We start from the raw sequence: 26,685 nt of genomic DNA on the forward strand, positions 1-26,685 counted from the left end.
GATTCAATGACTTCTTAACACAGGTGATGTCATCACAACCAGATCATTGGTGTATATAGATTGCACTCCTGCTCTTTTCACAATCATGTAAAAAAGCAGCTGAACTACAAAAGCTGTGAGGTGGTTTTCATTCTTACAATAAATGCCGGATTTAGACCTGGAACCTCAGATAACTATAGTCCAGTCAGGAATGCATCAATAACTGCTAGCATACATATCCAGTCAACTGATTCAACAACAAATAAAACAAAACCTGACAGTTAAGACATGGAGGCCTTTATTGTTTTCTTATGCTTACACAGTACGCTGCAACACCCCTCACCCTCCCGAGCGCCCCAACCCCCCCAAACAACAATCAACATGCATTTACACCACACACACCAACATCCACGCTATTACACACACTCACGCAGTTTCCAATGTAAACAATGCAGGCTGAAAGAGTGAGTTAAAAAAAGCAAGGTAGTCAGTTGTCCACTGTAGCGCCCTCGTAAGCAAGCGCAAGGCTCGTTCCATTTTCTTCTCTCTCTCAGTAAGTTCAAAGGGGGGCGACCAAAGAGGAAAAGAAACTGTCTACATCTTGGGATAAACTGTTGTCCACTCAGGCCATTTGACCAACCTTTGTCTGTCTCACACACACACACACACACACACACACACACACACACACACACACAGAGCAGGTGTTGGGAGGTCAGGATGCCCATTCATCCAACAGTCACCATTATAGCAACAACATCCTCAAGTGTCTTATTAAATGTACTGTCTGAAATGTTATTTTCTTTTAGGTTATGTGATAGGAAGATGGGGGTAGAGGGAGAGAAGTTAGTGTGAGAGGGGAGAGGAACGTCAAGAATTAATGTGACACATTATTTTCCCACGATCCTCAGCGGTAGAGGAAAAAGGCCTTGTTTTACTTCCCTTGTATGGGTTAGGATGGATTGATCGTCCGTTACCTAGCAACACTTTGGCGTCACTCACAAACCCGTCCATAGCTGCATTTACCTCTTAGCGCGCACAAAGTACAAGGCGTTGGTTTTAGGGTAGTACTTCACGTTCTGCTTCTTGTCCATCAAGCCCCCGAATATGATGAGCTCGCCCCTACCCTGGACCACTGTGTGGAGGCTGGTCTCGGGGGGGCCTGTGACGGCAGCAGGGGTGCCATTCCCGTAAACCCTCCAGGAGACGAGACCAGCTGCTTTGGCTCGGGACACATCCAGGACATACATCTGCATGGGCTTGCAATTGAGCGACTGGTACAGGGGCTTGCCCACGTTCAGGCTCTGGGGCGGGTGGTGGCCAAGCCGCCGTGCGATAGGCGGGATGGAGTGTCCGTCAGACCCGGCAGCAGCAGCCTGTGGCGGGCTGGAAGAGGGGGATGTTCCTGCTGAAGCCACTCCTCCCCCACTTCCTCCTGAAGCAGCTCCTTGGGACAAGGGGTTTGAGGAGGATGAAGAGGACAGGTTTTTGACAGCCTCCAGGCCTCGTCTCAGGGCTGCGGGGGACACGGCCCCCGGGGGAGTGCGTGGGGAGCCAGGGGCAGGTGGAGGCGTGTGCACGCCGTTAGTGTTGGGTACCTCAGAAAGGGGGTGGGTGGCTGAGGGGGGAGACTCCCAGCCGTAGTCCGAGGAGACAGGGGGGCGAGAGGGCGGGGAGGCATCCTGGGCAGGGCTGGTCCGGGGAGAGGGGGATGAACCGTTGAGTAGAGGATGGAGGGAGGGCAGAGGCGGGCTGTCAGGCCCCTGGGAGGGGGATGGCTGTTGAGAGGAGGAGCCGGGGCTACCCTCTCTGGCACCCCCTCTGGCCGAGGGACGTGGTCTCAGTGTCCCCCAGCGGCCGTTCACACAGGGGGCCTCCTCAACGGCCCCCAGGACGACCCCGGCAGCGCCGCTCCTTACAGGGGACTGGGAGCGCAGCGAGGGGGGCTCTGGGCCCAGGGGGCCAGGGGAGGCACTGATGGGGGAGGGCCGAGAGTTCAGGCTGGGGCTGAGTGGCGCACGGCCAGACGGAGCCTGGGAGAACACCACTACACACTGTCCAACCTGGAGAGAACGTGAGATGGACAGACAGAAAACAATGAAGGAAGTTGAGTTGAAAGTGGTCCCGTGTGGCTCAGTTGGTAGAGCATGGTGTTTGCAACGCCAGGGTTGTGGGTTCGATTCCCACGGGGGACCAGTACGGAGAGAAAATGTATGAAATGTATGCATTCACTACTGTAAGTCGCTCTGGATAAGAGTGTCTGCTAAATGACTAAAATGTAAATGTAAAATGAAAGTAAACCTACAAAACAATATCCCGACAATGTTTAGTGCAGTAAGACCGGGGATAGCTGACAAACAGAGAGCCACACATACCCTGCAGGCAGGGTGGCACCACAGTTCTGGGGCTCCATGGTCGTCGTTCTCCACCCTCAGCTGCTGCCATGTCCAGGGTGGGGCACCCATGTGCAGGAGCCAGGCATCTTTCAGCAGCTAGCAGGGACATGAGAGAGAAGGGAGGTGCAGAGTCACAAACAGCAAAACAAGAGGGCAGAGCTTTTTATGCATGGACAATAATAATGCTGCCTTTCATTAGAGAACATAGGCTCTCACTGCATTAGGGCCTCCACAGCCTCCCAGAATAAGAAGAGTCTCGTTGTCAATCACAATCTGTTAGAGAGGAGAATATACATTTAAAACATATAGATAACCATCTATACGAGCCACAAAAAGGTAACTTGTATTCCCTGTAAAAACAGTTTGGGGTCAATTAGAAATGTCCTGGTTTTTGAAAGAAAAGCACATTTTGTCCATTAAAATAACATAAAATTTATCAGAAATACAGTGTAGACATCGTTGATGTTGTAAATGACTATTGTAGCTGGAAACGGCAGATGTTTTTATGGAAAATCTACGTAGGCGTACAGAGGCCCATTATCAGCAACCATCACTGTGTTCCAATGGCACGTTGTGTTAGCTAATCCAAGTTTATAATTTCAAAAGGCTAATTGATCATTAGAAAACCCTTTTGCAATTATGTTAGCACAGCTGAAAACTGTTGTTCTGATTAAAGAAGCAATAAAAGTGGCCTTTTTGCGACTAGTTGAGTATCTGGAGCATCAGCATTTATGGGTTCGAGTACAGGCTCAAAATGGCCAGAAACAAAGAACTTTCTTCTGAAACTCGTCAGTTTATTCTTGTTCTGAGAAATGAAGGCTATTCCATGAGAGAAATTGCCAAGAAACTGAAGATCTCGTACAATGCTGTGTATACTACTTCCTTCACTGAAAACACCAGTCTCAACGTCAACAGTGAAGAGCCGACTCTGGGATGCTGGCCTTCTAGGCAGAATTCCTCTGTCCAGTGTCTGTTCTTTTGCCCATTTTAAACATGTATTTTTATTGGCCAGTCTGAGATATGGCTTGTTTTTTGCAACTCTGCCTAGAAGGCCAGCATCCTGGAGTCGCCTCTTCACAGTTGAGACTGGTGTTTTCTGCTCCAAATACTCAACTAGTCTAAAGGCCAGTTTTATATCTTCTTTAATCAGAACAACAGTTTTCAGCTGTGTTAACATAATTGCAAAACAGTTTTCTATAATCAATTAACCTTTTAAAATGATAAACTTGGATTAGCTAACACAACGGGCCATTGGAACACAGGAGTGATGGTTGCTGATAATGGGCCTCTGTAGATATTCCATAATTTAAAAAAAATTATGTCCAGTTACAATAGTAATTTACAACATGGTCTACACTGTATGTCTGATCAATTTGATGTTATTTTAAAGACCAAAAATGTGCTTTTCTTTCAAAAACAAGGACATTTATAACTGACCCCAAACTTTTGAACGGTAGTGTATTTACTAAATAATCTGAAATACTGCATGATGGGGATATGGAGGGTGTGTGGTGGAAATGCAGGAATTGAGATATGTAGAGAGGAATGGAGGTATTGAGGGGAGAAGGTGTGAAGGAAAAACATCATCCTGACCTGAGACTGGCCTCCTCGTGGGTGTGGGGACGGGCCGGAGATGGTGGGCTTGGACCAGGACCACTGCTCCAGATCCAGAACCCACACCTCGTTACTCCTGATTAGGGACCAGTGGAGAGAGCAGGGGGACACGGTAAGCCAAAAGCACACACCTTGACAGATTCACAGACAACTATCAACATTGAAAAACACAGTTTAATGACATTATTTCCCTTTACTTTCAAGACATTCACACTAACCTTTGTACATTGTCTCGCTACACCACAACTGTATTCATTTTAAGTGTTTTAACTGATGTGTCAGGTTATTCCATTGTAGTGTCTGGTTTGGCACAGCATAGTAAAATGTGCAGAAAACTCAAAAGGTAAAAGCTCCTCAAAGTAATGACATACATTTGGCGGGCCCCTAGTGACCCTCCAAACACCACCATGGCGCTCCCTATGACGGAGGAGGAGTGACCGGCCATGGGTAGGGGTCCTTGGGTTGTCACGATGCAGTTCCACCTGAGGGCACAGGGAGAAGTTTACGGGTTTAGCTAGATGAGGGTAAAGTGATAAAAGACCAAGCACTGATGGCTAGGTAAGGCTATAAGTATAATTAAGTGAAAAGTAGGCATTGGTCTGAAGAAAAAGGAAATTCACAAGCCCCACAATGTTATTCCACCCATGCTCTACCAAGATTTTCCAGCACACAACTTTGACCTACTACAGTAACTATGTTGGTCTATTGTACTTCAAACAATGTGTATGCAGGTTGCTTAGGATTCAAACCTTCTCAAACAGCCAAATTCCTACTCTTAGAGGTGCCTCCATAATAATGTGATTTGTACTGCATACAAGTTAAAGTATTGGATCTTCACACATGCCACACTAATCCCATTCCACTACCTTTTCAAGCTGTTTTTATTATTATATGAAAGCAAGCTTATTTGAGTGAGCTGTTTTGTCTTGTAGTAGTGGTGCCTGTCTCTATTTTAGCAATACATTTCATAACACATTTTTTGGGTCAGTAGGTACCCAACATAAGTGTGTTGGACACAGTCACTAATTTATAGAGGTCTACAGAGCCTGTCTGCATTCTGGATTTCTGTAACCGTTAGCTAACCTGTGTAATATTGACATAAGTTCAGAAACACTTGTTTTGCAAATATGGTCCTGTTTTAATTGTTGTACTGATCAATGGTCAGTTCATTACCTCTGTCAAATGAATATGTAGCTTAAAGTTGTGTATTTGTATTTAAAGCTACAATACACTATTTACAATAGGAATACATCTAAAAAGACATACAGCAGAACACTGTAAAGTATATTATTCCTCTGAAGAGTACGAAGTAGGCCGTTTGAGAAGTTTGAATCCTAAGCAACCCGCATATACATTGTTTTAAGTACAATAGACCAACATAGTGTAGTAAGGCAAAGCTGGGTGCTGAAAACCCCTGGTAAAGCATGAGTGGAGTAGGCATTGTGGTGCTCACATGAATTTCCTTTCTTTTTCAGCTTCAGACCAATACCTACTTCTCACTTAAAACAGTTGTGTTTCCATGATTTTTGCACCGGAAGGTGATTTTCTGTGAAAGGTGCATTATACAACATTTCCACATGCAAAGCTTGATTTTTTTTGTTGTTGAAGCAACCAAAAGTCTGTCATTGGCAGTGCTATTGTAACATCTAAATGTGTCATCTGCCAAAAGGTCTGGGCCTTAAATGGTACAGGTTGTGTGCTTGCATAACTGCAAGGGTTGCTAGTTTAAACCCTGGTCTGCTGGCTGTTGCCAGCTGAAATCAGTTTTGAACTAACTATTAAAAGTATGTGTAGAATTTACCATGGATAGTCAAAAGTAATTGTCTGCTGTTTTCAGAAGGTGAATAGCTCAATTGATTGTGACAGTAAAATATGAACATTTCCATTGAAAACAATGTATACTGTTGGGTTCTGAGAATATGAAATGTTACTTATTCATGTCACTGATGGAGGGCTAAGGTTGAGGGTCTACACCAGTAGTTAAGGGTTAGGGGAGGAAGGTAGATAGCTGCAACTAAGCTTGGAATGTGTTGAGTGCAGGGAAGCGATTGCGTGTGGCAGACATTGATAAGGGGAGATGAGTGGAGACCTTAGAAACTAACAATGTCACTGAGGGAGAGAGGGTAATTTATAACGTTTACATTATGTCAGCATGTTATTGTTAGCCATCAGGGATCCTCTGGGAGAAGAGTCTGGTATCAATAACCATGACAGCCTTGAGTTGGGGTGGAGTGAGCACTTTGGGGTAGAGGTCAGATGAAGTGAGGAAGAACAGATATCACTAGCAACAGGGATGCATTGGCAGTTCGGTTGTGGAGGAGACAGCGTTAAATATCAGTGCTTGTGTGAAATGTTTTTTCTGAATTACAGCTGTAACGACCCTTTGGGAAGAATTAAACTTGGTTAAGCTTCTCTAGTGTCCATGAGTTATTTACTCTGAAAAATGAGAATGAACAATACTAAACAATAATAAATGCAATATCATGTCAAGTCTTGGTTCCATGTTTCATGAGCTGAAATAAAATATCCCAGAAATGTTCCATACGCACAAAAAGCGTATTTTTCTAAAAGGTAGTACACAAATGTTTACATCCCTGTTAGTGAGCATTTCTCCTTTGCCAAGATAATCCATCCACCTGACAAGTGTGACATATCTAGAAGCTGATTAAACAGCATGATCATTACACAGGTGCACTTTGTACTGGGGACAATAAAAGGCCACTCTAAAATGTGCAGTTTTGTCACACAATGCCACAGGTTTGAGGGAGCGTGCAACTGGCAAGCTGACTGCAGGAATGTCCACAAGAGCTGTTGCCAGAGAATTGAATGTTCATTTCTCTACCAACGTCCTTTTAGAGAATTTGGCAGTATGTCTAACCGAACTCACAACCACGTAACCATGCCAGGCCAGGACTTCAATATCTGCCATCTTCACCTGCGGGATCATCTGAGACCAGCCACCCATTGTGGGTTTGCACAACTTTAGAATTTCTGCACAAACTGTCAGAAACCGTCTCAGGGAAGCTTATCTGCGTGCCCGTCGTCCTCACCAGGGTCTTGACCTGACTGCAATTCAGCAAATGCTCACCTTCAATGGCCACTGGCACGCTGGAGATTGTGCTCTTCACGGATGATACCCAGGTTTCAATTTTACCAGGCAGATTTCAGACACCTCCTATGGCGTCGTGTGGGCGAGTGGTTTGCTAATGTCAACATTGTGAACAAAGTGCCCCATGGTGGCAGTGGGGTTATGGTATGGGCAGGCATAAGCTACAGAGAACAAACACAATGGCATTTTATCAATGGCAATTTGAATGACGAGATCCTGAGGCCCACTGTTGTGCCATTAATCTGCCACCATCACCTCATGAAATGTCCCACTTCTTCCATGGCCAGCATACTCACCTGACATGTCACTCATTGGGTTGCTCTGGATCGACGTGTATGACAGCATGTTCCAGGTCCCACAGAATATCCAGCAACTTTGCACAGCCATTGAAGAGTGGGACAACATACCACAGGCCACTATCAACAGCCTGATCAACTCTATCCGAAGGAGATGTGTTACGATGCATGAGGCAAATGGTGGTCACACCAGATACTGACTGGTTTTAACTGATCCACGCCCCTACCTTTTTATTTAAGGTATCTATGACCAACAGATGCATCTCTGTATTCCCAGTCATGTGAAATTAATAGATTAGGGCCTAATGAATTTATTTAAATTGACTGATTTCCTTATGAACTGTAACTCTGTAAAATCTTTGAAATTGTTGCTAGTTGTGTTTATTTTTGTTCTGTGTAAAAGAAAATGGTTTTAGGTCATTGCCTTTTGAAGGTTGTATAACTCAGCCATAGTCTAAAATATATCCCCATGAACACCATAGCCGCGTCTTTCTTGTGCATTTTACAGCTTGTTTCTAGCCTAAGCATCCTATACAGATTCTACGCATTCTATACAATTATATAATCCAGGTTTGGTGGGGCATTAGTTGTTGACAAATATCCAACACATGGGCAAGTCCAGCATCCAGATCAGAGCTGTAAATACAATGAGTTGTTAGTTTGGCAGTGTTGATCAGCACACATTTGGATTCAAATGTCAAGACAGGAGAAGGAGCGTACCGGAATTTATTCTGGATGTTCGAAACTGGTGAATTGTTCTGATGCTAGCAAGCATGCATTTGCACACTATAATGTACAAGCGAAGAGCTGTTGAAATGTGCATTGGGGATTTAACATAGCTAGCTACATGTGGCTAGCAATTTGTTTTCTCAGTTTGAGTTGTTCCATCGCTTGCGGTATGGTTTTGGAAACATAAGGAATGTATCATATCAGTGAGAAATAATTTAAATAAAGGTTAAATTAAACACCTTTATAGGGTTAGGGTTCCCACTCAGCCATATCTCCATGCAACAGCGCTTGTTTACAGAAGACAGACTGAAGACAAAGACGGCCACCTATGCTAACTAGCTATCTAGCATGCTCCGAACACCTGAGTGTAAGCGTAACTGGGGAGGAAGTATATTTAATCAACTGGAAGCACACACAGCGTATGGATCTGGGCAAAACTGCTACAGTAAGCATTGTTTTTATTTGAAAGATTCTTTCTCGCTGATATGAAAAAGGGGCTTTTCAGCATATGTTTCGAAAACCGTTTTGCAAGCGATGATTGACATTTCTAAACGTTAAAACACAACATTGGAATTGTAGTTCACATGCAGCCAATCTTGAACCAAGCTAACCGCTGAAAAACCAACCGAGAAAAATGTTCAAGAGTTAGGTAGCAGTGTGACAATTTGCCCAAAGTTGGGTGTTGGTTTTGAAATGATGTAGCTATGTTTTGTGGAAAAATGTAGGGCTGGCATTTGGTCCTAAGCTAGCTAATGTTAGCTAGCGTCTGTGTCGAGGTCAGCTGTAGCTAGCTAATGACTGAAGTGATTTGTGTAAAAACTTTGCCTGTTTGTTAGCTGGCTAGCTTACGGCTAACTGGTGTTAGTTAGCTAGAGGCGCTAGTTTCTGGACTTTGGATAAGCAATCTAACATTAGCTAGGTAACGTTTACTAGCCAGCTAACTAATCAATATGTTTGCATTTTTGATTAACCTCAGCTTGAATATACACCATACAGTAGCTTAAGGTTGTTCTCATCCACTTCTTATAACTGGCAGCCTGGTTCTGCAGCAGCAGCTGTGTTGTTGCCTATCAACAGAGTTGTTCGACATGGTGTTAGAACTCTGAAATTCAACTGAAAAATGTGGTAGCATGTCACAAATGCTACAAAAAGGTAGCACATCATTTGAATCTTAATGGACAGAAGTTAGCATTTGAGAGGGATAAATTATACATTTAATAATGTATAACCTACAAACGTAGACATTTTAAGTCCAATGGTCACTTTCAGGACAATATAGTCTCATTTTAATCCGACATCTAGAATTTGAGCGAGGTGGGCACAGAAAAGAACTCTGAAAACTCAATAGCTAACAACCCTGTTAAATCTGGTAACAGCCGGACGGCTCATGACGATAGGCGGGGAGTGTGTCTTACCTCCAAGTTGATTTGCGAATTTTCATTGACATTGGTGTCATTGGCATGGAGATTTTAATATAATGTTGAGCTTCAACCAATGCCATACTATTGTGGGGCTATGGGTTTTCAGTCTCTACACAGAAAGAACTGTCATGAGTAATAGTACTGACTATCAACCTGTATGAGAGTGAACATTAGTCAACATGTGATGTTGATACATACTGTATGGCTAAAGGAGTTAATTCATCCACTGGGTCTAGGCCTCTCCCCAAACCTTCTGGTCTCTTCCTCTTACCAGTTTTTGGAGGGGGAGTATGTGTGGATCTCGTCAAAGAACCTCTCAGGCTGATGTAGTGGGTATGGGCTAGGTCGAGTCCATCCACCAAACAGCACCAGCAGATTGTTGTACATCACCAGGGTAGCACCCGCTTTAGGAGACGGATAGGAGCCTGTGTGGGCAAAGGGAGTATAAGCCTTCATACAGTGCATTCAGACAGTATTCAGACCCCTTGACTTTTTCCACATTTTCTACGTTGCAGCCTTATTCTAAAATTGATTAAAATAGTTTTTTTCCCCCTCATCTACACACAATACCCCATAATGACAAAGCAAAAACAGGTTTTTCGACATTTTTGCAAATGTATTCTAAATGAAAAGTATTCACTCTAAACTCAGTACTTTGTTGAAGCACCTTTGGCAGCGATTACAATCTCCAGTCTTCTTGGGTATGACGCTACAAGCTAGACAGACCTGTATTTGGGGAGATTATCCCATTCTTCTTTGCAGATCCTCTCAAGCTCTGTCAGGTTGGATGGTGAGCATCGCTGCACTATTTTCAGGTCTCTCTAGAGATGTTAGATTGGTTTCAAGTCCGGGCTTTGGCTGGGCCACTCAAGGACATTCAGAAACTTGTCCCAAAGCCACTTCTGCGTTGTCTTGGCTGTTTGCAGTTGGAAAGTGAACCGTCACTCTGGAGCAGGGTTTCATCAAGGATCTCTCTGTACTTTGCTCCGTTCACCTTTCCCTCGATCCTGACTAGTTTCCCAGTCCCTGCCGCTGAAAACATCCCCACAGCATAATACTGCCACCACCATGCTTAAACGTAGGGATGGTGCCAGGTTTCCTCCAGACGTGACGCTTGGCATTCAGGTCAAAGAGTTCAATCTTGGTTTCATCAGACCAGAGAATCTTGCTTCTCATGGTCTGAGAGTCCGTTAGGTGCCTTTTGGCAAACTCCAAACGGGCTGTCATGTACCTTTTACTGAGGAGTGGCTTCCGTCTGGCCACTCTACCATAAAGGCCTGATTGGCGGAGTGCTGCAGAAAAGGTTGTCCTTCTAGAAGGTTCTCCCATCTCCACAGAGGAACTCTGGAGCTCTGTCAAGAGTGACAATCGGGTGGTTCTTGGCCACTGTGCCTCGGCACAATCCTGTCTCGGCGCTCTACGGACAATTCCTTCGACTTCATGGTTTGGTTTTTGCTCTGACATGCACTGTCAACTGTGGGACCTAAAACAGACATGTCCAATCAATTGAATTTACCACAGGTGGACTCCAATCAAGTTGTAGAAACATCTCAAGGATGATTCATGGTAACTGAATGCACCTCATAGCAAAGGGTCTGAATACTTATGTAAAGGTATCTGTTTTTACATATTATAAATTTGCAAACATTTCTAAAAACCTGTTTTGGCTTTGTCACTATGGGGTAGTGTGTAAATCGATGAGGAGTTTTATTTATTTAATCAATTTTAGAACAAGGCTGTAATGTAACAAAATGTGGAAAAGGGGGTCTGAATAATTTCCAAATGCACTGTACATACTCCTATGTCATGCATACAAAGGTTGGAAGTCAATTTAAACATGACAAATCACATCTGCAAGCAGAGTAAAAAAATGACTAAAACAAAAATGTTAATTTCTTTTTTACCGCCATGTGTAAAGCACACAAACCATCAAAGAACGTTATTTTCACTTTCCTTGTTACAAGTAGGCAGTATCCACCCCAAGGGCTGATTTCTTACCCGAGGCTAAAGGGCGGATCCACTCCTTGCTGTTGAGGTCAAGTCTCCACAGGTCGTTGAAGGCAGCGTTGCAGCTACTTTGAGTACAGCCCCCAAACACATACATGGACTGGTTGGAGTCGTAGTAGCATGCACCTGCAACACACACATGGTTGTCATAATGACTTACACCAGGGCTATTTAACTGGAGTCCGTGGTCCAGATCCTGCCTGTTTATCAATTTACAATGGCCCTTTGATCAATTATGAATATTCATTTAAAAAAAAAACAATCCTCGTAAAAATCCGGTGTTTAGTGCCAAGAGGAGCGTTCGTTCAATATTCTCCAATGGGAGAATCTGTATTCCTGTCGTCCCACCCCTTAATTGTTGTCAATCAATATCACCCAACATACCAGTTACAGCCAATCAGAGCTGCTAACGGGGGTACAAGGGTCTGCCCGCCTGTCGGCTCTTTCGCCGCAGATGAGATCACTACACTGCCCGATACACCAGAGCGTGCTTTGTACTTAACTCAGCTGTGAGTGAAAAAGACCATGGACTCAGTTACGGCGATCATGAATTTTATCCGATCAACATCTAGACTGCAACGTAGTCTGCTGAGCATCCTGATCTACTTTTACATAATGATGATCGGTGGCTAAGCAAGGGTAATAACACTCAAGAGAACAGCCTGTGAGCTTAGGGAGGACATAGCTTTCTTGTGGCGGAGAAAAGCAACTAACACATATCTAACGAAAATGCTTGATGAGTTCGTATCAGATGTTTTTCAGTGATCTTCAACCAACTGAATGGACTTCATTTGGGACTACAGGTGAGGGATAAAAGAGTTATTGACAATTGAAAAACAGACTTATTTTCAAAATACATTTTCAAAAGGCTCCATTTCCCTACACTACGCAACTATATTCAGTCACCATCAGTTAGAGCTGAAAATCATCTGGATTTTTTCAAGTTCATGGGTGATTCACGATATACATACATTTATTAAATGTTTTCTCTAAATAATCTTTGATGTACAATTAAAGGTCAAATACACTGCATTTCAAACAGTCAGCAATAATCAGATTAATTCCGTGCATGTGAAATTAGGCTAAATACACAGAGTGTATAAAATGTGTGCCATTCAGCGGGTGAATGGACAAGAGAAAAGATTGAAGTGTGCCTTTGAACAGGTATGGTAGTAGGGGCCAGGCACACCGGTCTGTGTCAAGAACTACAACACTGCTGGGTTTTTCACGCTCAACAGTTTTCCGTGTGTATCAAGAATGTGCCACCACCTAAAGGACATCCAGCCAACTTGACAACTGTGGCAAGCATTGCAGTCAACATGGGCCAGCATCCCTGTGGAACGCTTTGGACACCTTGTAGAGTCCATGCCCTGACGAATGAGGCTGTTCTGAGGAGAAAAGGAAGGTGTTCTTAATGTGTTGTACACTCAGTGTATAAAGCCCCACTAATAATTACATTATTTTATCAAAATAGTTTAACCTGCTTTTTTTGCAATAATCACTGATCTGGCTTTCAAGTATGTCAATGAAAATGCCCTTTTTGTTACAAATTTAAAAAGAAACATGAATAATGCAGATTCACTAATAATGACTAACTTCTTGTAGCAGACATAGAAAATGAACACAAGGTCTCAAACAATCTCACGTGCTAGTGAGCAGCCAGCTAATCTTTATATTTCAAGTTAAACCAACTTGGATCTATTTCCTAGCTAACAAGGTTGAACAGTTGAATTGTTATGAACACACCCTTCTATCCAACTGTTTGAACAGCATGCTAGCCTGTCCACTTTGTTCAGATGTTGAAATCAAGTGGCCTACCTTATTTCTCAGAATGAGAACGAGTTGCCAATTCCTTATATAAAATAGTGTTCTATGCTTATTGCACATACAACCAACTCTTCCCCACGTTCTCTACTGATGTGGGGGAGAGAGACTTCTCCGCAAAAGCTAGTCAACTGAGATATGCCATGCATAAAAGTTTCCTATGTGTAAATAAAAGCTTCATCTTTAGTTATGTATGTAATTAAACAATTTGATGCACTGAATTAGGCTAATCTTAAAAGCACTTAAAATGAAATTTTAGCAACGTTTCATTTTAATAAAAGAGCTTCATAAGATTAGAATTGTGTTTGTGCATTGTTTTTTATACCGGTTTTAGGAAAGAGTAATCCCATGTAGAAAATATCTGGCCCCCGTAAATAACCTTTTTCAAATCCAACCCCCGCAAGAAGATGGGGCTATTCAACTGACTTCAATGCTCTATCCCTAATACTTTCAATTTAAATTGTGTATGACATTACTTTTTTAAAGATAATACTTAGGACTGCACAGCCTGGAGTTGATTATCTAGCTTATACCATGGCCAATCAACTCAATTCAACAAAGCGGTAGTATGTTGTATACTGACTGTGTGAGAAGCGTTGCGTGATGGGTGTTCCAGGATATGGGTAGGTACGACTCTCCCACTGAATATTGCCCTCCTGGACGGCCCGCAGAAAACCATGGTAACACTGATATGCAACACCTGGGGGGAGAAAGAGATTGGAGATGAGGTGAGTGACTACTATGGTTTTATGTGAGTCACAGCCACAATAAAAGCAACATAATAAGTAACACGTCATTATCTTAACTGTTTTTTAAATAATAAGTCACTTATTGTCATGGTTGACTCAGTGTCCCATCTGAAAATGGGATAAACGTTACTTGACCCATTGTAAAAAAGAACCCACTTCAGTCAAACAGCTGAGTGGTAGTTTGGGTTTCCACTTGGGTGTCTCAAAACGCAGCATAATGGCATGCTGTTGCCTTTTTGGTCATTCTGAGTGATTAGTGCTTTGAGGTCGGTTCGGTTTCGGTTTTCGATTTCACTATGTATTTATTTTACATTAAATTCATTATTAAATAAGCCAAAAATTGTAAACATTCAATTGCCAAAACATTGAAACTATTATATTGTCTCCGTCAGGTCCACATTGGGTAGACATGAATTGAGAAAAAGGAAATTACTATGACATAATAAAATATTTCAGTTGTGTATATTACTTAATTTTATTTGATGACTAATATTTTTAATTCCTTAAAGTCATTATCTCATCTCTGCTTAGGCAGTAGCAGCCAGCCAGCCAGACAATGTTATCTCTGCTCAGGCAGTAGCAGCCAGCCAGACAACGCTATCTCTGCTTAGGCAGTAGCAGCCAGACAGACAGCCAGCCAACGTTATCTCTGCTCAGGCAGTAGCAGCCAGCCAGCCAGACAACGTTATCTCTGTGTGCTCTCCATACTGTACTGTCATTAGTCATTATATTTAGCTAGCTTAGCCTGCCCAAGTATGCTGCAGAGCTGTCTGACAAAATCATTTTACTAGTTCTCCAAAGTAGATAAGGCCTACTTTCACGAACTGTCTCTATCCCTCTGTCACCGCTGTGGTGTACATTCCTCTCTCATGCTGTCTATGTGGTCTGTGTGTACAGAGCCTTCAGAAAGTGTTTACACCTGTTTACTTTCTCCACTTTGTTACAGCCGGAATTTAAAATTGATTACATTGAGATTTTTTTGTTACTGGCCTTCACACACACACACACACACACACACACAATACTCCATAATGTCAGTGGAATTCTTTTTTGGGATTTCTTTAAACAAATTAATAAAAAATGAAAAGCTGAAATGTCTTGAATCAGTATTCAACCCCTTGGTGCATTTGATATTTTTCTGGCCCATCGTCCCACAACTGTCCCAAAGTCTGTTTTGAATGATCCCAAACATATTTTTAATTCTGAGCCACCACTATGCTTGAAAATATGGAGAGTGTTACTCAGTATTGTGTTGTATTGGATTAGCCCCAAACATAACAGTTTGTATTTAGGACAACAAGTGTATTGCTTTGCCACACTTTTTGCAGTATTACTTATTGCATTTTTATTTTTTAATTGAACATGTATTTATTTGGTTAATTCAGTCTATTTAGCCTCAAATAAATAATGAAACATGTTCAATTTGGTTTAAATAATGCAAAAACAACGTGTTGGAGAAGAAAGTAAAAGTGCAATATGTGCCATGTAAGAAAGCTAACGTTTAAGTTCGTTTAAGTTCCTTGCTCAGAACATGCTCAGAACATGAGAACATATGAAAGCTGGTGGTTCCTTTTAACATGTCTTCAATATTCAATATTCCCAGGTAAGAAGTTTTAGGTTGTAGTTATTATAGGAATTATAGGACTATTTCTCTCTATACGATTTGTATTTCGATTTGTATTTCATATACCTTTGACTATTGGATGTTCTTATAGGCACTTTAGTATTGCCAGTGTAACAGTATAGCTTCCGTCCCTCTCCTCGCTCCTACGTGGGCTCGGACCAGGAACAAATTGACAACAGCCACCCTCGAAACAGCAAGGGGAACAACTACTCCAAGTCTCAGAGCGAGTGACGTTTGAAACGCTATTAGCGCGCAGCCCGCTAACTAGCTAGCCATTTCACATCGGTTACACCAGCCTAATCTCGGAAGTTGATAGGCTTGAAGTCATAAACAGCACAATGCTTGAAGCATTGCGAAGAGCTACTGGCAAAACGCACGAAAGTGCTGTTTGAATGAATGCTTACGAGCCTGCTGCTACCTACCACCGCTCAAACAGACTGCTCTATCAAATCATAGACTTAATTATAACATAATAACACAGAAATACGAGCCTTTGGTCATTAAAATGGTAGAATCCGGAAAATATCATCTCGAAAACAAAACATTTATACTTTTAGTGATATACGGAACCGTTCCGTATTTTATCTAACGGGTGGCAACCCTGTCTAAATATTCCTGTTACGTTGCACAACCTTCAATGTCATAATTAGGTAAAATTCTGGCAAATTAGTTCGCAACGAGCCAGGCGGCCCAAACTGTTGCATATACCCTGACTCTGCGTGCAATAAACGCAAGAGAAGTGACACAATTTCACCTAGTTAATATTGCCTGCTAACCTTGATTTCTTTTAGCTAAATATGCAGGATAAAAAATATATACTTCTGTGTTTTGATTTTAAGAAAGGCATTGATGTTTATGGTTAGGTACAGTCGTGCAACGATTGTGCTTTTTTCACAAATTAGCTTTTGTTAAATCATCCCCGTTTGGAGAAGTAGGCTGTCTTTGTTAGGAAGAAATAGTCTTCACAAAGTTCGCAACGAGCCAGGCGGCCCAAACTGCTGCATATACCCTGACTCTGTTTGCAAGAGAAGTGACACATTTTCCCTACTTAAAAGAAATTCATGTTTGCAGGCAATATTAACTAAATATGCAGGTTTAAAAATATATACTTGTATATTGATTTTAAGAATGGCAGTGATGTTTATGGTTAGCTACACGGAGCAACGACAGTCCTTTTACGTGAATGCGCACCACATCGATTACATGCAACGCAGGACACGCTAGATAAACTAGTAATATCATCAACCATGTGTAGTTAACTAGTGATTATTATTGATTGTTTTTTTATAAGAGAAGTTTAATGCTAGCTAGCAACTTACCGTGGCTTCTTACTGCATTCGTGTAACAGGCAGGCTCCTCGTGGAGTGCAATGTAAGGCAGGTGGTTAGAGCGTTGGTCTAGTTAACCGTAAGGTTGCAAGATGGAATCCCCGAGCTGACAGGGTAAAAATCTGTCGTTCTGCCCCTGAACAAGGCAGTTAACCCACCGTTCCTAGGCCGCCATTGAAAATAAGAATGTGTTCTTAACCTGTTGGGGCTAGGGGGCAGTATTTGCACGGCCGGATATAAAACGTACCCGATTTAATCTGGTTACTACTCCTGCCCAGTAACTAGAATATGCATATAATTATTGGCTTTGGATAGAAAACCCCCTAAAGTTTCTAAAACTGTTTGAATGGTGTCTGTGAGTATAACAGAACTCATTTGGCAGGCCAAAACCTGAGAAGATTCTGTACAGGAAGTGGCCTGTCTGACCATTTCTTGCCCTCCTTGATCATCTCTAACAAAAACAGGGGATCTCTGGCATGACGTGACACTTCCTACGGCTCCCATAGGCTCTCAGAACCCGGGAAAAAGCTGAATGACGTAATTCAAGGCCCAGGCTGAAACACACTAGCGCGTTTGGCAAGTGCTCTATCAGAGGGCATAAAGACTGAGGCTCGTGCATGAGGGGATAGCATGCTTTTACTTTCACTCTTTGTAATAAAAAACGATTTCCCGGTCGGATTATTATCGCTTTTTTACGAGAGAAGTGCCATAAAAATTGATTTTAAACAGCGGTTGACATGCTTCGAAGTACGGTAATGGAATATTTAGACATTTTTTGTCACGAAATGCGTCGTGCTCGTAACCCTTATTTACCATTTCGGATAGTGTCTTGAACGCACGAACAAAACGCCGCTATTTGGATATAACAATGGATTATTTGGGACCAAACCAACATTTGTTATTGAAGTAGAAGTCCTGGGAGTGCATTCTGACGAAGACAGCAAAGGTAATAACATTTTTCTTATAGTAAATCTGACTTTGGTGAATGCTAAACTTGCTGGGTGTCTAAATAGCTAGCCCTGTGATGCCGGGCTATCTACTTAGAATATTGCAAAATGTGCTTTCACCGAAAAGCTATTTTAAAATCGGACATATCGAGTGCATAGAGGAGTTCTGTATCTATAATTCTTAAAATAATTGTTATGTTTTTTGTGAACGTTTATCGTGAGTAATTTAGTAAATTCACCGGAAGTGTTCGGTGGGAATGCTAGTCACCTGCTAATGTAAAAAGCTGTTTTTTGATATAAATATGAACTTGATTGAACAGACATGCATGTATTGTATAACATAATGTCCTAAGATTGTCATCTGATGAAGATCAAAGGTTAGTGCTGCATTTAGCTGTGGTTTGGGTTTATGTGACATTATATGCTGGCTTGAAAAATGGGTGTCTGATTATTTCTGGCTGGGTACTCTGCTGACATAATCTAATGTTTTGCTTTCGTTGTAAAGCCTTTTTGAAATCGGACAGTGTGGTTAGATTAACGAGAGTCTTGTCTTTAAAATGCTGTAAAATAGTCATATGTTTGAGAAATTGAAGTAATAGCATTTCTAAGGTATTTGAATAACGCGCCACGGGATTCAACTGGCTGTTGAGTAGGTGGGACGCAAGCGTGGGCTAAGCGTCCCACCTAGCCCAGAGAGGTTAACACACTGCTCGCTTAACCCAGATGCCAGCCACACCAATGTATTGGAGGAAACAACGTTCGACCAACAACCGAAGTCAGCTTGCAGGCGCCCGGCCAGCCACAATGAGTAGCTAGTGCGCGATGAGCCAAGGAAAGGCCCCCGGCCAAACCCTCCACTAACCTGGACAGCGCTGGGGCAATTGTGCGCAGCCCTATGGGGCTCCCGATCACGGACAGCTGTGACAAAGCCTGGTATTGAACCTCAGGTTGTAATGGCGCCTCAGCACTTCGATGCAGAGCCTTAGACCGCTGCGCCACTGCCACTCGGGACGCCAGCATCCCACATAGTTCTCGACTTGATTCTCTCAAATTATTTGATTTCTCTCTAGAGAAACAGCTCACTGGATCACAAATTATTATTATTTTTTTTCTAAATGCAATTCAAGTATTTGAGTTGTATTTGAGAGTAACAATGGCGCCGGAGAAGGGTGACGTTTTACGTGTCCCCAAACGATTGTGTTTTTTTGTTTGTTTATAAAAACAAATTCTTACTTATTTTGTACATAATGTTACCACTACCATCTCTTACGTCCGAAAATAACTTCTAGACATCAGGACTGCGATTACTCACCACAGACTGGCAGAATCCTTTAACGAGTCTGACGAGCCCGATGCGAATGATATACTACTTTCTCGGGAACAGGCCCAGATCCCTGTGACTTGCGTGAAGAGGCGGAGAAAAAGGGGCCGGAGGGCGGGTTGCCTTCTGAGAATTCGTAGGCGATCGAATAAAACCCCCACTTCCTTCTATTCTGCTAGCAAACGTGCAATATTTAGAGAATAAAATAGATGACCTATGCGGAAGATTAAACTATCAACGGGACATTCAAAACTGTAATATCTAATGCTTCACAAAGTCGTGGCTGAACGACAACACTATCAACATACAGCTGGCTGGTTACACGCTGTACCGGCAGAATAGAACAGCGGCGTCTGGTAAGACAAGGGGCGGAAGACTATGTATTTTTGTAAATAACAGCTGGTGCACGATATCTAAGGAGGTCTCTAGCTATTACTCACCTGAGGTAGAGTATCTCATGATAAGCTGTAGACCACACTATCTACCTAGTGAGTTTGTATTTTTCATAGCTGTTTACATACCACCACAGTCAGAGGCTGGCACTAAGAAAGCTCACCCAGAGGCAGCGCTCCTAGCAGCCGGGGACTTTAATGCAGGGAAACTTAAATCAGTTTTACCAAATTTCTATAAGTATGTAAAACGTGCAACCAGAGGGAAAAAAAACCTCTGGACCACCTTTACTCCACACACAGAGACGCATATAAAGCTCTCCCTCTCCTTCCATTTGGCAAATCTGACCATAATTCTATCCTCCTGATTCCTGCTATCAAGCAAAAACTAAAGCAGGAAGCACCAGTGACTAAATCAATTTGTAAAAAAGTGGTCAGATGAAGCAGATGCTAAGCTACAGGACTGTTTTGCTAGTACAGACTGGAATACGTTCCGGGATTCCTCCGACGGCATTGAGGAGGAGTACACCACATCAGTCATTGGCTTCATCAATAAGTGCATCGTTGACGTTGTACCCACAGTGACCATACGTACATACCCAACCAGAAGCCATGGATTACAGGCTACATACGCAATGAGCAAAGGCTAGAGCTGCCGCTTTCAAGGAGCGGGACTCTAACCTGAAACTTAAAAGAAATCCCACTATGCCCTCCGACGAACCATCAAACAGGCAAAGCATCAATACAGGACTAAGATCGAATGGTACTACACCGGCTCTGACGCTCGTCATGTGGCAGGGCTTGCAAACCATTACAGACTACAAAAGGAAGCACAGCCGAGAACTGCCCAGTGACACGAGTCTACCAGACGAGCTAAACTACTTCTATGCTCACTTCAAGGCAAATAACACTGAAACATGCATGAGAGCAACAGCTGTTCCGGAAGTGTGTGATCATGCTCGCCACAGCCGATGTGAGTAAGACCTTTAAACAGGTCAACATTCACAAGGCTGCGGGGCCAGACAGATTACCAGGACGTGTACTGCGAGCATGCGCTGACCAACTGGCTAGTGTCTTCACTGACATTTTCAACCTCTCCCTGTCCGAGTCCGTAATACCAACATGTTTCAAGCAGACCACCATAGTGCCTGTGCCCAAGAACACTAAGGTAACCTGCCTAAATGACTACAGACCCGTAGCACTCATGTCTGTAGCCATGAAGTGCTTTGAAAGACTGCTCATGGCTCACATCAACACCATTATCCCAGAAACCCTAGACCAAATCCAATTTGCATACCGCCCCAACAGATCCACAGATGATGCAATCTCTATTAGAGGTCGACCGATTAATCGGAATGGCCAATTAATTAGGGCCGATTTCAAGTTTTCATAACAATCGGACATCGGTATTTTTGGACGCCCATTTTTTAAATATTTTTTTACCTTTATTTAACCAGGCAAGTCAGTTAAGAACACATTCTTATTTTCAATGACGGCCTAGGAACGGTGGGTTAACTGCCTTGTTCAGGGGCAGAAGACAGATTTTTACCTTGTCAGCTCGGGGATTCAATCTTGCAACCTTACGGTTAACTAGTCCAACGCTCTAACCACCTGCTTTACATTGCACTCCACGAGGAGCCTGCCTGTTACACGAATGCAGTAAGAAGCCAAGGTAAGTTGTTAGCTAGCATTAAACTTATCTTAGAAAAACAATCAATCACTCATAATCACTAGTTAAACTAGTAATATCATCAATCATGTGTAGTTATCTAGCCTGTCCTGCGTTGCATATAATCGCTTAGGTACACGTTGCTCCAACCATAAACATCAATGCCTTTCTTAACCTCTTGACGGTCGCCTAGGATAGGGGGCGCTACAGCGATTTTTGAAAACAAATGTGTGCCCATTTTAAACGGCCTCCTACTCAAACTCAGAAGCTAGGATATGCATATAATTAATACTTGTGGATAGAAAACACCCTAAAGTTTCTAAAACTGTTTGAATGGTGTCTGTGAGTATAACAGAACTCATATGGCAGTCAAAACCCCGAGACCGATCGTAACAGGATGTGGAATTCTGAATTGCGGACTCAACTTCAGCACCTTGCCTATAAATCACACCGTGAGCAATGGTTCATTGAGCACTTCCTATTGCTTCCACTAGATGTCCCCAGTCTTTACAAAGTGAAAACTGAATGAATGAGACGCAGTGGAACGTGGTCACACGGAGAGGGCCATCACCATTATGACGCCTGCGCCCCTGGCTACCCTCCCCTTTCGAAACGTTTTGAAACACAATGCAATCGTCCCCCTTGAATCTTATTGGAGATCTGGTTGAAAAAGGCCCTAAAGATTTATGTTATACAACGTTTGACATGTTTGAACGAACCTAAATTTTAAAAAAATGCATTTTGTTGAGAGAGAAGTACGGCTGCCGAAGGAAGTTTTGGAGCAGCCTTCAGAACGTGCTAACAAGAACAAGCTATTGGGACGTAAAGGATTAACTTTTTCGAACGAAAATACATTTGTTGTGGACCTGGGATTCCTGCAAGTGCTTTCTGATAAAGATAATCAAAGGTAAGGGATTATTGACAATAGTATACAAGAGTAGATTTGATATGCGATTGTTCCAAGATGGCGCTGACCTGTAACGGTAGCCTATTCTGAGTATCGCATCCCCTTTTATCTCAAAGTGTGATTACCCAGTAAAGTTATTTTTAAATCTGGCATTACAGGTGCTTTCAAGAGATATTCATCTATAAATCTTAGAATGACAATATTACATTTTAAAAATGTTTTCGAATAGTAATTTAGTAAATTGTAGCGCTGTTTCACCGGATGCATTTGAGGGAAAATAGTTAGTCAACATCACGCGCCGACGTAAAATGCTGTTTTTATATATAAATATGAACTTTATCGAACAAAAGAATGCATGTATTGTGTAACATGATGTCCTAGGTGTGTCATCTGATGAAGATTGTCAAAGGTTAGTGCTGCATTTAGCTGTTTTTTGGTTATTTGTGATGCATGTGGTTGGTCGGAAAATGGCTATGTGGCTACTTTTACGATATACTCCTCTAACATAATCTAATGTTTTGCTTTTGCTGTAAAGCCTTTTTGAAAATCGGACAACGTGGTTCGATTCAGGAGAGGTGTATCTATAAAACGATATAAGTCCTATATTTGAAAAAAAAAAAAATTAAAAATGTTGTTATGCTAATGGCGATAGGATTTTTCGCTGGATGTCCGGCCCCCGACCAGGGGTTAAAATCAATACACAAGTATATATTTTTAAACCTGCATATTTAGTTAATATTGCCTGCTAACATGAATTTCTTTTAACTAGGGAAAATGTGTCACTTCTCTTGCAAACAGAGTCAGGGTATATGCAGCAGTTTGGGCCGCCTGGCTCGTTGTGAACTAATTTGCCAGAATTGTACGTAATTATGACATAACATTGAAGGTTGTGCAATGTAACAGGAATATTTAGACTTAGGGATGCCACCCGTTAGATAAAATACGGAACGGTTCCGTATTTCACTGACAGGAAAAACGTTTTGTTTTCGAGATGATAGTTTCTGGATTCGACCATATTAATGACCTAAGGCTCGTATTTCTGTGTATTATGTTATAATTAAGTCTATGATTTGATAGAGCAGTCTGACTGAGCGGTGGTAGGCAGCAGCAGGCTCGTAAGCGTTCATTCAAACAGCACTTTCGTGCGTTTGCCAGCAGCCCTTCACAATGCATTGTGCTGTTTGACTTCAAGCCTGTCAACTCCCAAGATTAGGCTGGTGTAACCGATGTGAAATGGCTAGCTAGTTAGCGGGTGCGCGCTAATAGCGTTTCAAACGTCACTCGCTCTGAGACTTGGAGTAGTTGTTCCCCTAGCTCTGCATGGGTAACGCTGCTTCGAGGGTGGCTGTTGTCGATGTGTTCCTGATTCGAGCCCAGGTAGGAGCGAGGAGAGGGACGGAAGCTATACTGTTACACTGGCAATACTAAAGTGCCTATAAGAACATCCAATAGTCAAAGGTATATGAAATACAAATCGTATAGAGAGAAATAGTCCTATAATCACTACAACCTAAAACTTCTTACCTGGGAATATTGAAGACTCATGTTAAAAGGAACCACCAGCTTTCATATGTTCTCATGTTCTGAGCAAGGAACTTAAACGCTAGCTTTTTTACATGGCACATACTGCACTTTTACTTCTCCAGCACTTGGTTTTTGCATTATTAAAACCAAATTGAACATGTTTCATTATGAGGCTAAATTGATTTTATTGATGTATAAATTAAGTTAAAATAAGTGTTAATTCAGTATTGTTGTAATTGTCATTATTACAAATAAATTAAATGAAAAGAAAATTAAAATGTATTTATTAAATCGGCCGATTAAAATCGGTATCGTCTTTTTTTGGTCCTCCAATAATTGGTATCGGGGTTGAAAAATCATAATCGGTCGACCTCTAATCTCTATTACACTTCACACTGCCCTTTCCCACATGGAGAAAAGAAACACCTACGTGAGAATGCTATTCATTGACTACAGCTCAGCGTTCAACACCATAGTGCTCTCAAAGCTCATCAATAAGCTAAGGACCCTGGGACTAAACACCTCGCTCTGCAACTGGATCCTGGACTTCCTGACGGGCCACCCCCAGGTGGTAAGGGTATGTAACAACACATCCGCCACGCTGATCCTCAACACAGGGGATCCTCAACACAGGGGCCCCTCAGGGGTGAGTGCTCAGTCCCCTCCTGTACTCCCTGTTCACTCATGACTGCACGGCCAGGCACGACTCCAAGGAACTACAGGAAAAAGAGGACCGAGCACGCCCCCATTTCTCATCGACGGGGCTGCAGTGGTTCAGGATGAGAGCTTCAAGTTCCTTGGTGTCCACATCAACAAACTAACACGGTCCAAGCACACCAGGACAGTCGTGAAGAGGGCACAACAAAACCTATTCCCCCTCAGGAGACTGAAAAGATTTGGCATGGGTCCTCAGATCCTCAAAAGGTTCTACAGCTGCACCATCGAGAGCATCCTGCCTGGTTTCATCACTGCCTGCTATGGCAACTGCTCGGCCTCCGACCGTAAGGCACTACAGAAGGTAGTGCGAACGGCCCAGTACATCACTGGGGCCAAGCTTCCTGCCATCCAGGACCTCTATACCAGGCGGTGTCAGAGGAAGGCCCTAAAAATTGTCAAAGACTCCAGCCACCCTAGTCATAGACTGTTCTCTCTGCTACCGCACAGCAAGCGGTACCGGAGCGCCAAATCTAAGTCCAAGAGGCTTCGAAAGAGCTTCTACCCCCAAGCCATAAGACTCCTGAACAGCTAATCAAATGGCTACCCAGACTATTTGCATTGCCCCCCTCCTCTGGAACACTGCTGCTACTCTCTGTTATTATCTATGCATAGTCACTTTATTAACTCTACCTACATGTACATATTACCTCAACTAACCAAACCAGTGCCCCCGCACATTGACTCTGTACCGGTACCCCCCTGTATATAGTTTCACTATTGTTATTTTACTGCTGCTCTTTAATTACCTGTTACTTTTATTTCTTATTCTTAGACGTATTTTTTTTAAACTGCATTGTTGGTTAGGGGCATGTAAAAAAGCGTTCCACTCTAAGGTTGTTGTTGTATTCCACTCGAATACCTGTTGTATTCGGCGCATGTGACTAATAAAATGTGATTTAAACCGACGTTCGTCAATTAGTTGTTTAATAACCAAAACATTTTTATTTGGGTTATTTGCACAGCACTAGTATTTGGGTTTAGAATGGTGGTGGAGGTTGTTGTGTCATCAGTAGAGAGACATACCTTTAATGAGGCGATACCACTGTTTACACACCAGCGCAGCGGTCTTGTGCTCCTGGTATGGTGAGAGGAAGGACAGGATGTATTCTAGGACTTCCTCCGGCAGCTCCACCATTGTCCCCTCACCCTCATTGCCGCCTTCTATGTCCCCCTCTCCTCTGCTGGTCCCCAATTTCGGATCTTCCCCCTGTGCCATTCCAAAAGGCCCTGATACATCTTCCTCTGTATCCATGGCAACAAAGTACCCATCGTCACTGTCTGAAGAGCGGGACATTCTTTCTGTGCCTGGACATGGATGGGAGATGACACTAAAAAGGTGGGCTCAAAGACAAACAATAATAGTGCCTTCCATCAATTCCATCACGTGACATGTGCTTTACAACAGGGTGGGGATAGACATACTGTAGCTAAGTTAGCTTGCTAGCTTTGGGACAGGGAGTATGTGTATTTGCTGGAACCAATACACAGACTCCCGATGTTGTGTCCTAAACTAAAGCTAACTAGCAACCTGCTTAATTAATGTAGCTAGCTAGCTGGATAACTAAGGAAAGTTGTTAGCTAATTGGCACAATAGCGTTAGCTAGCTACTAGTAGCATTAACGTCCACCGATAAACGCATCCCTTCTGGCCCGCCCTCACTAATTAGAATTTCCATCTATGGTAGGGCATCAAATTAGTTAACACTGTGGCAAATAATGTATATTTTGCTACCAATCCGAGGAAAACTGTAATGAAAAATGCCAGTGTATCTTTGGAATATAACGTTAGAGATAGCTTGCTAGCTAGTAGGTATAGCTAAAGTAGCTAGCTAACGCGTTAAGTTAGCCAGCTAGGATGCAGTAAGAAACTACTAACGTTAGTGGTTTGTTTGGTTTCTGCTCTATTTCTGTCAGGTTTTCAGGGACCATATTTCCCTTCCAATCATAACCCCAACAGCATTGATATTCACCGTAATTCTGCACGTATTCTTTAGTTGGTTTTCTATCTTGTGAATTATCTCTTCTCATTCCTTTATCAGCTTCTGCAGTAAATCGCCATACTCCAAGCATTCGCCATCTTCATCAGTGGCAACATCATCTGCAACGCGGGAGCGCGCACGTAAATCGTCATGGTCA

At 42.7% G+C, this 26,685-nt stretch overlaps 1 protein-coding gene across 1 annotated transcript; it reads right to left on the reverse strand.

The window, feature by feature from the left end:
* Nucleotides 1–254: 254 nt before the first annotated feature.
* LOC115150264 (F-box only protein 42) lies at nucleotides 255–26,685 on the reverse strand. The gene is made up of 10 exons (XM_029693373.1): nucleotides 26,520–26,685; nucleotides 25,574–25,855; nucleotides 13,959–14,075; nucleotides 11,543–11,677; nucleotides 9,816–9,969; nucleotides 4,361–4,471; nucleotides 3,969–4,065; nucleotides 2,592–2,648; nucleotides 2,355–2,471; nucleotides 255–2,042 (listed from the first exon to the last, which is right to left on the reverse strand). Exons 1-10 carry the CDS (start codon nucleotides 26,617–26,619, stop codon nucleotides 1,002–1,004), a joined length of 2,211 nt encoding a protein of 736 aa, XP_029549233.1. The 5' UTR covers nucleotides 26,620–26,685; the 3' UTR covers nucleotides 255–1,001.

This window comes from Salmo trutta, chromosome 16 (assembly GCF_901001165.1).
Source record: "Salmo trutta chromosome 16, fSalTru1.1, whole genome shotgun sequence".
Lineage (NCBI taxonomy): Eukaryota > Metazoa > Chordata > Actinopteri > Salmoniformes > Salmonidae > Salmo > Salmo trutta.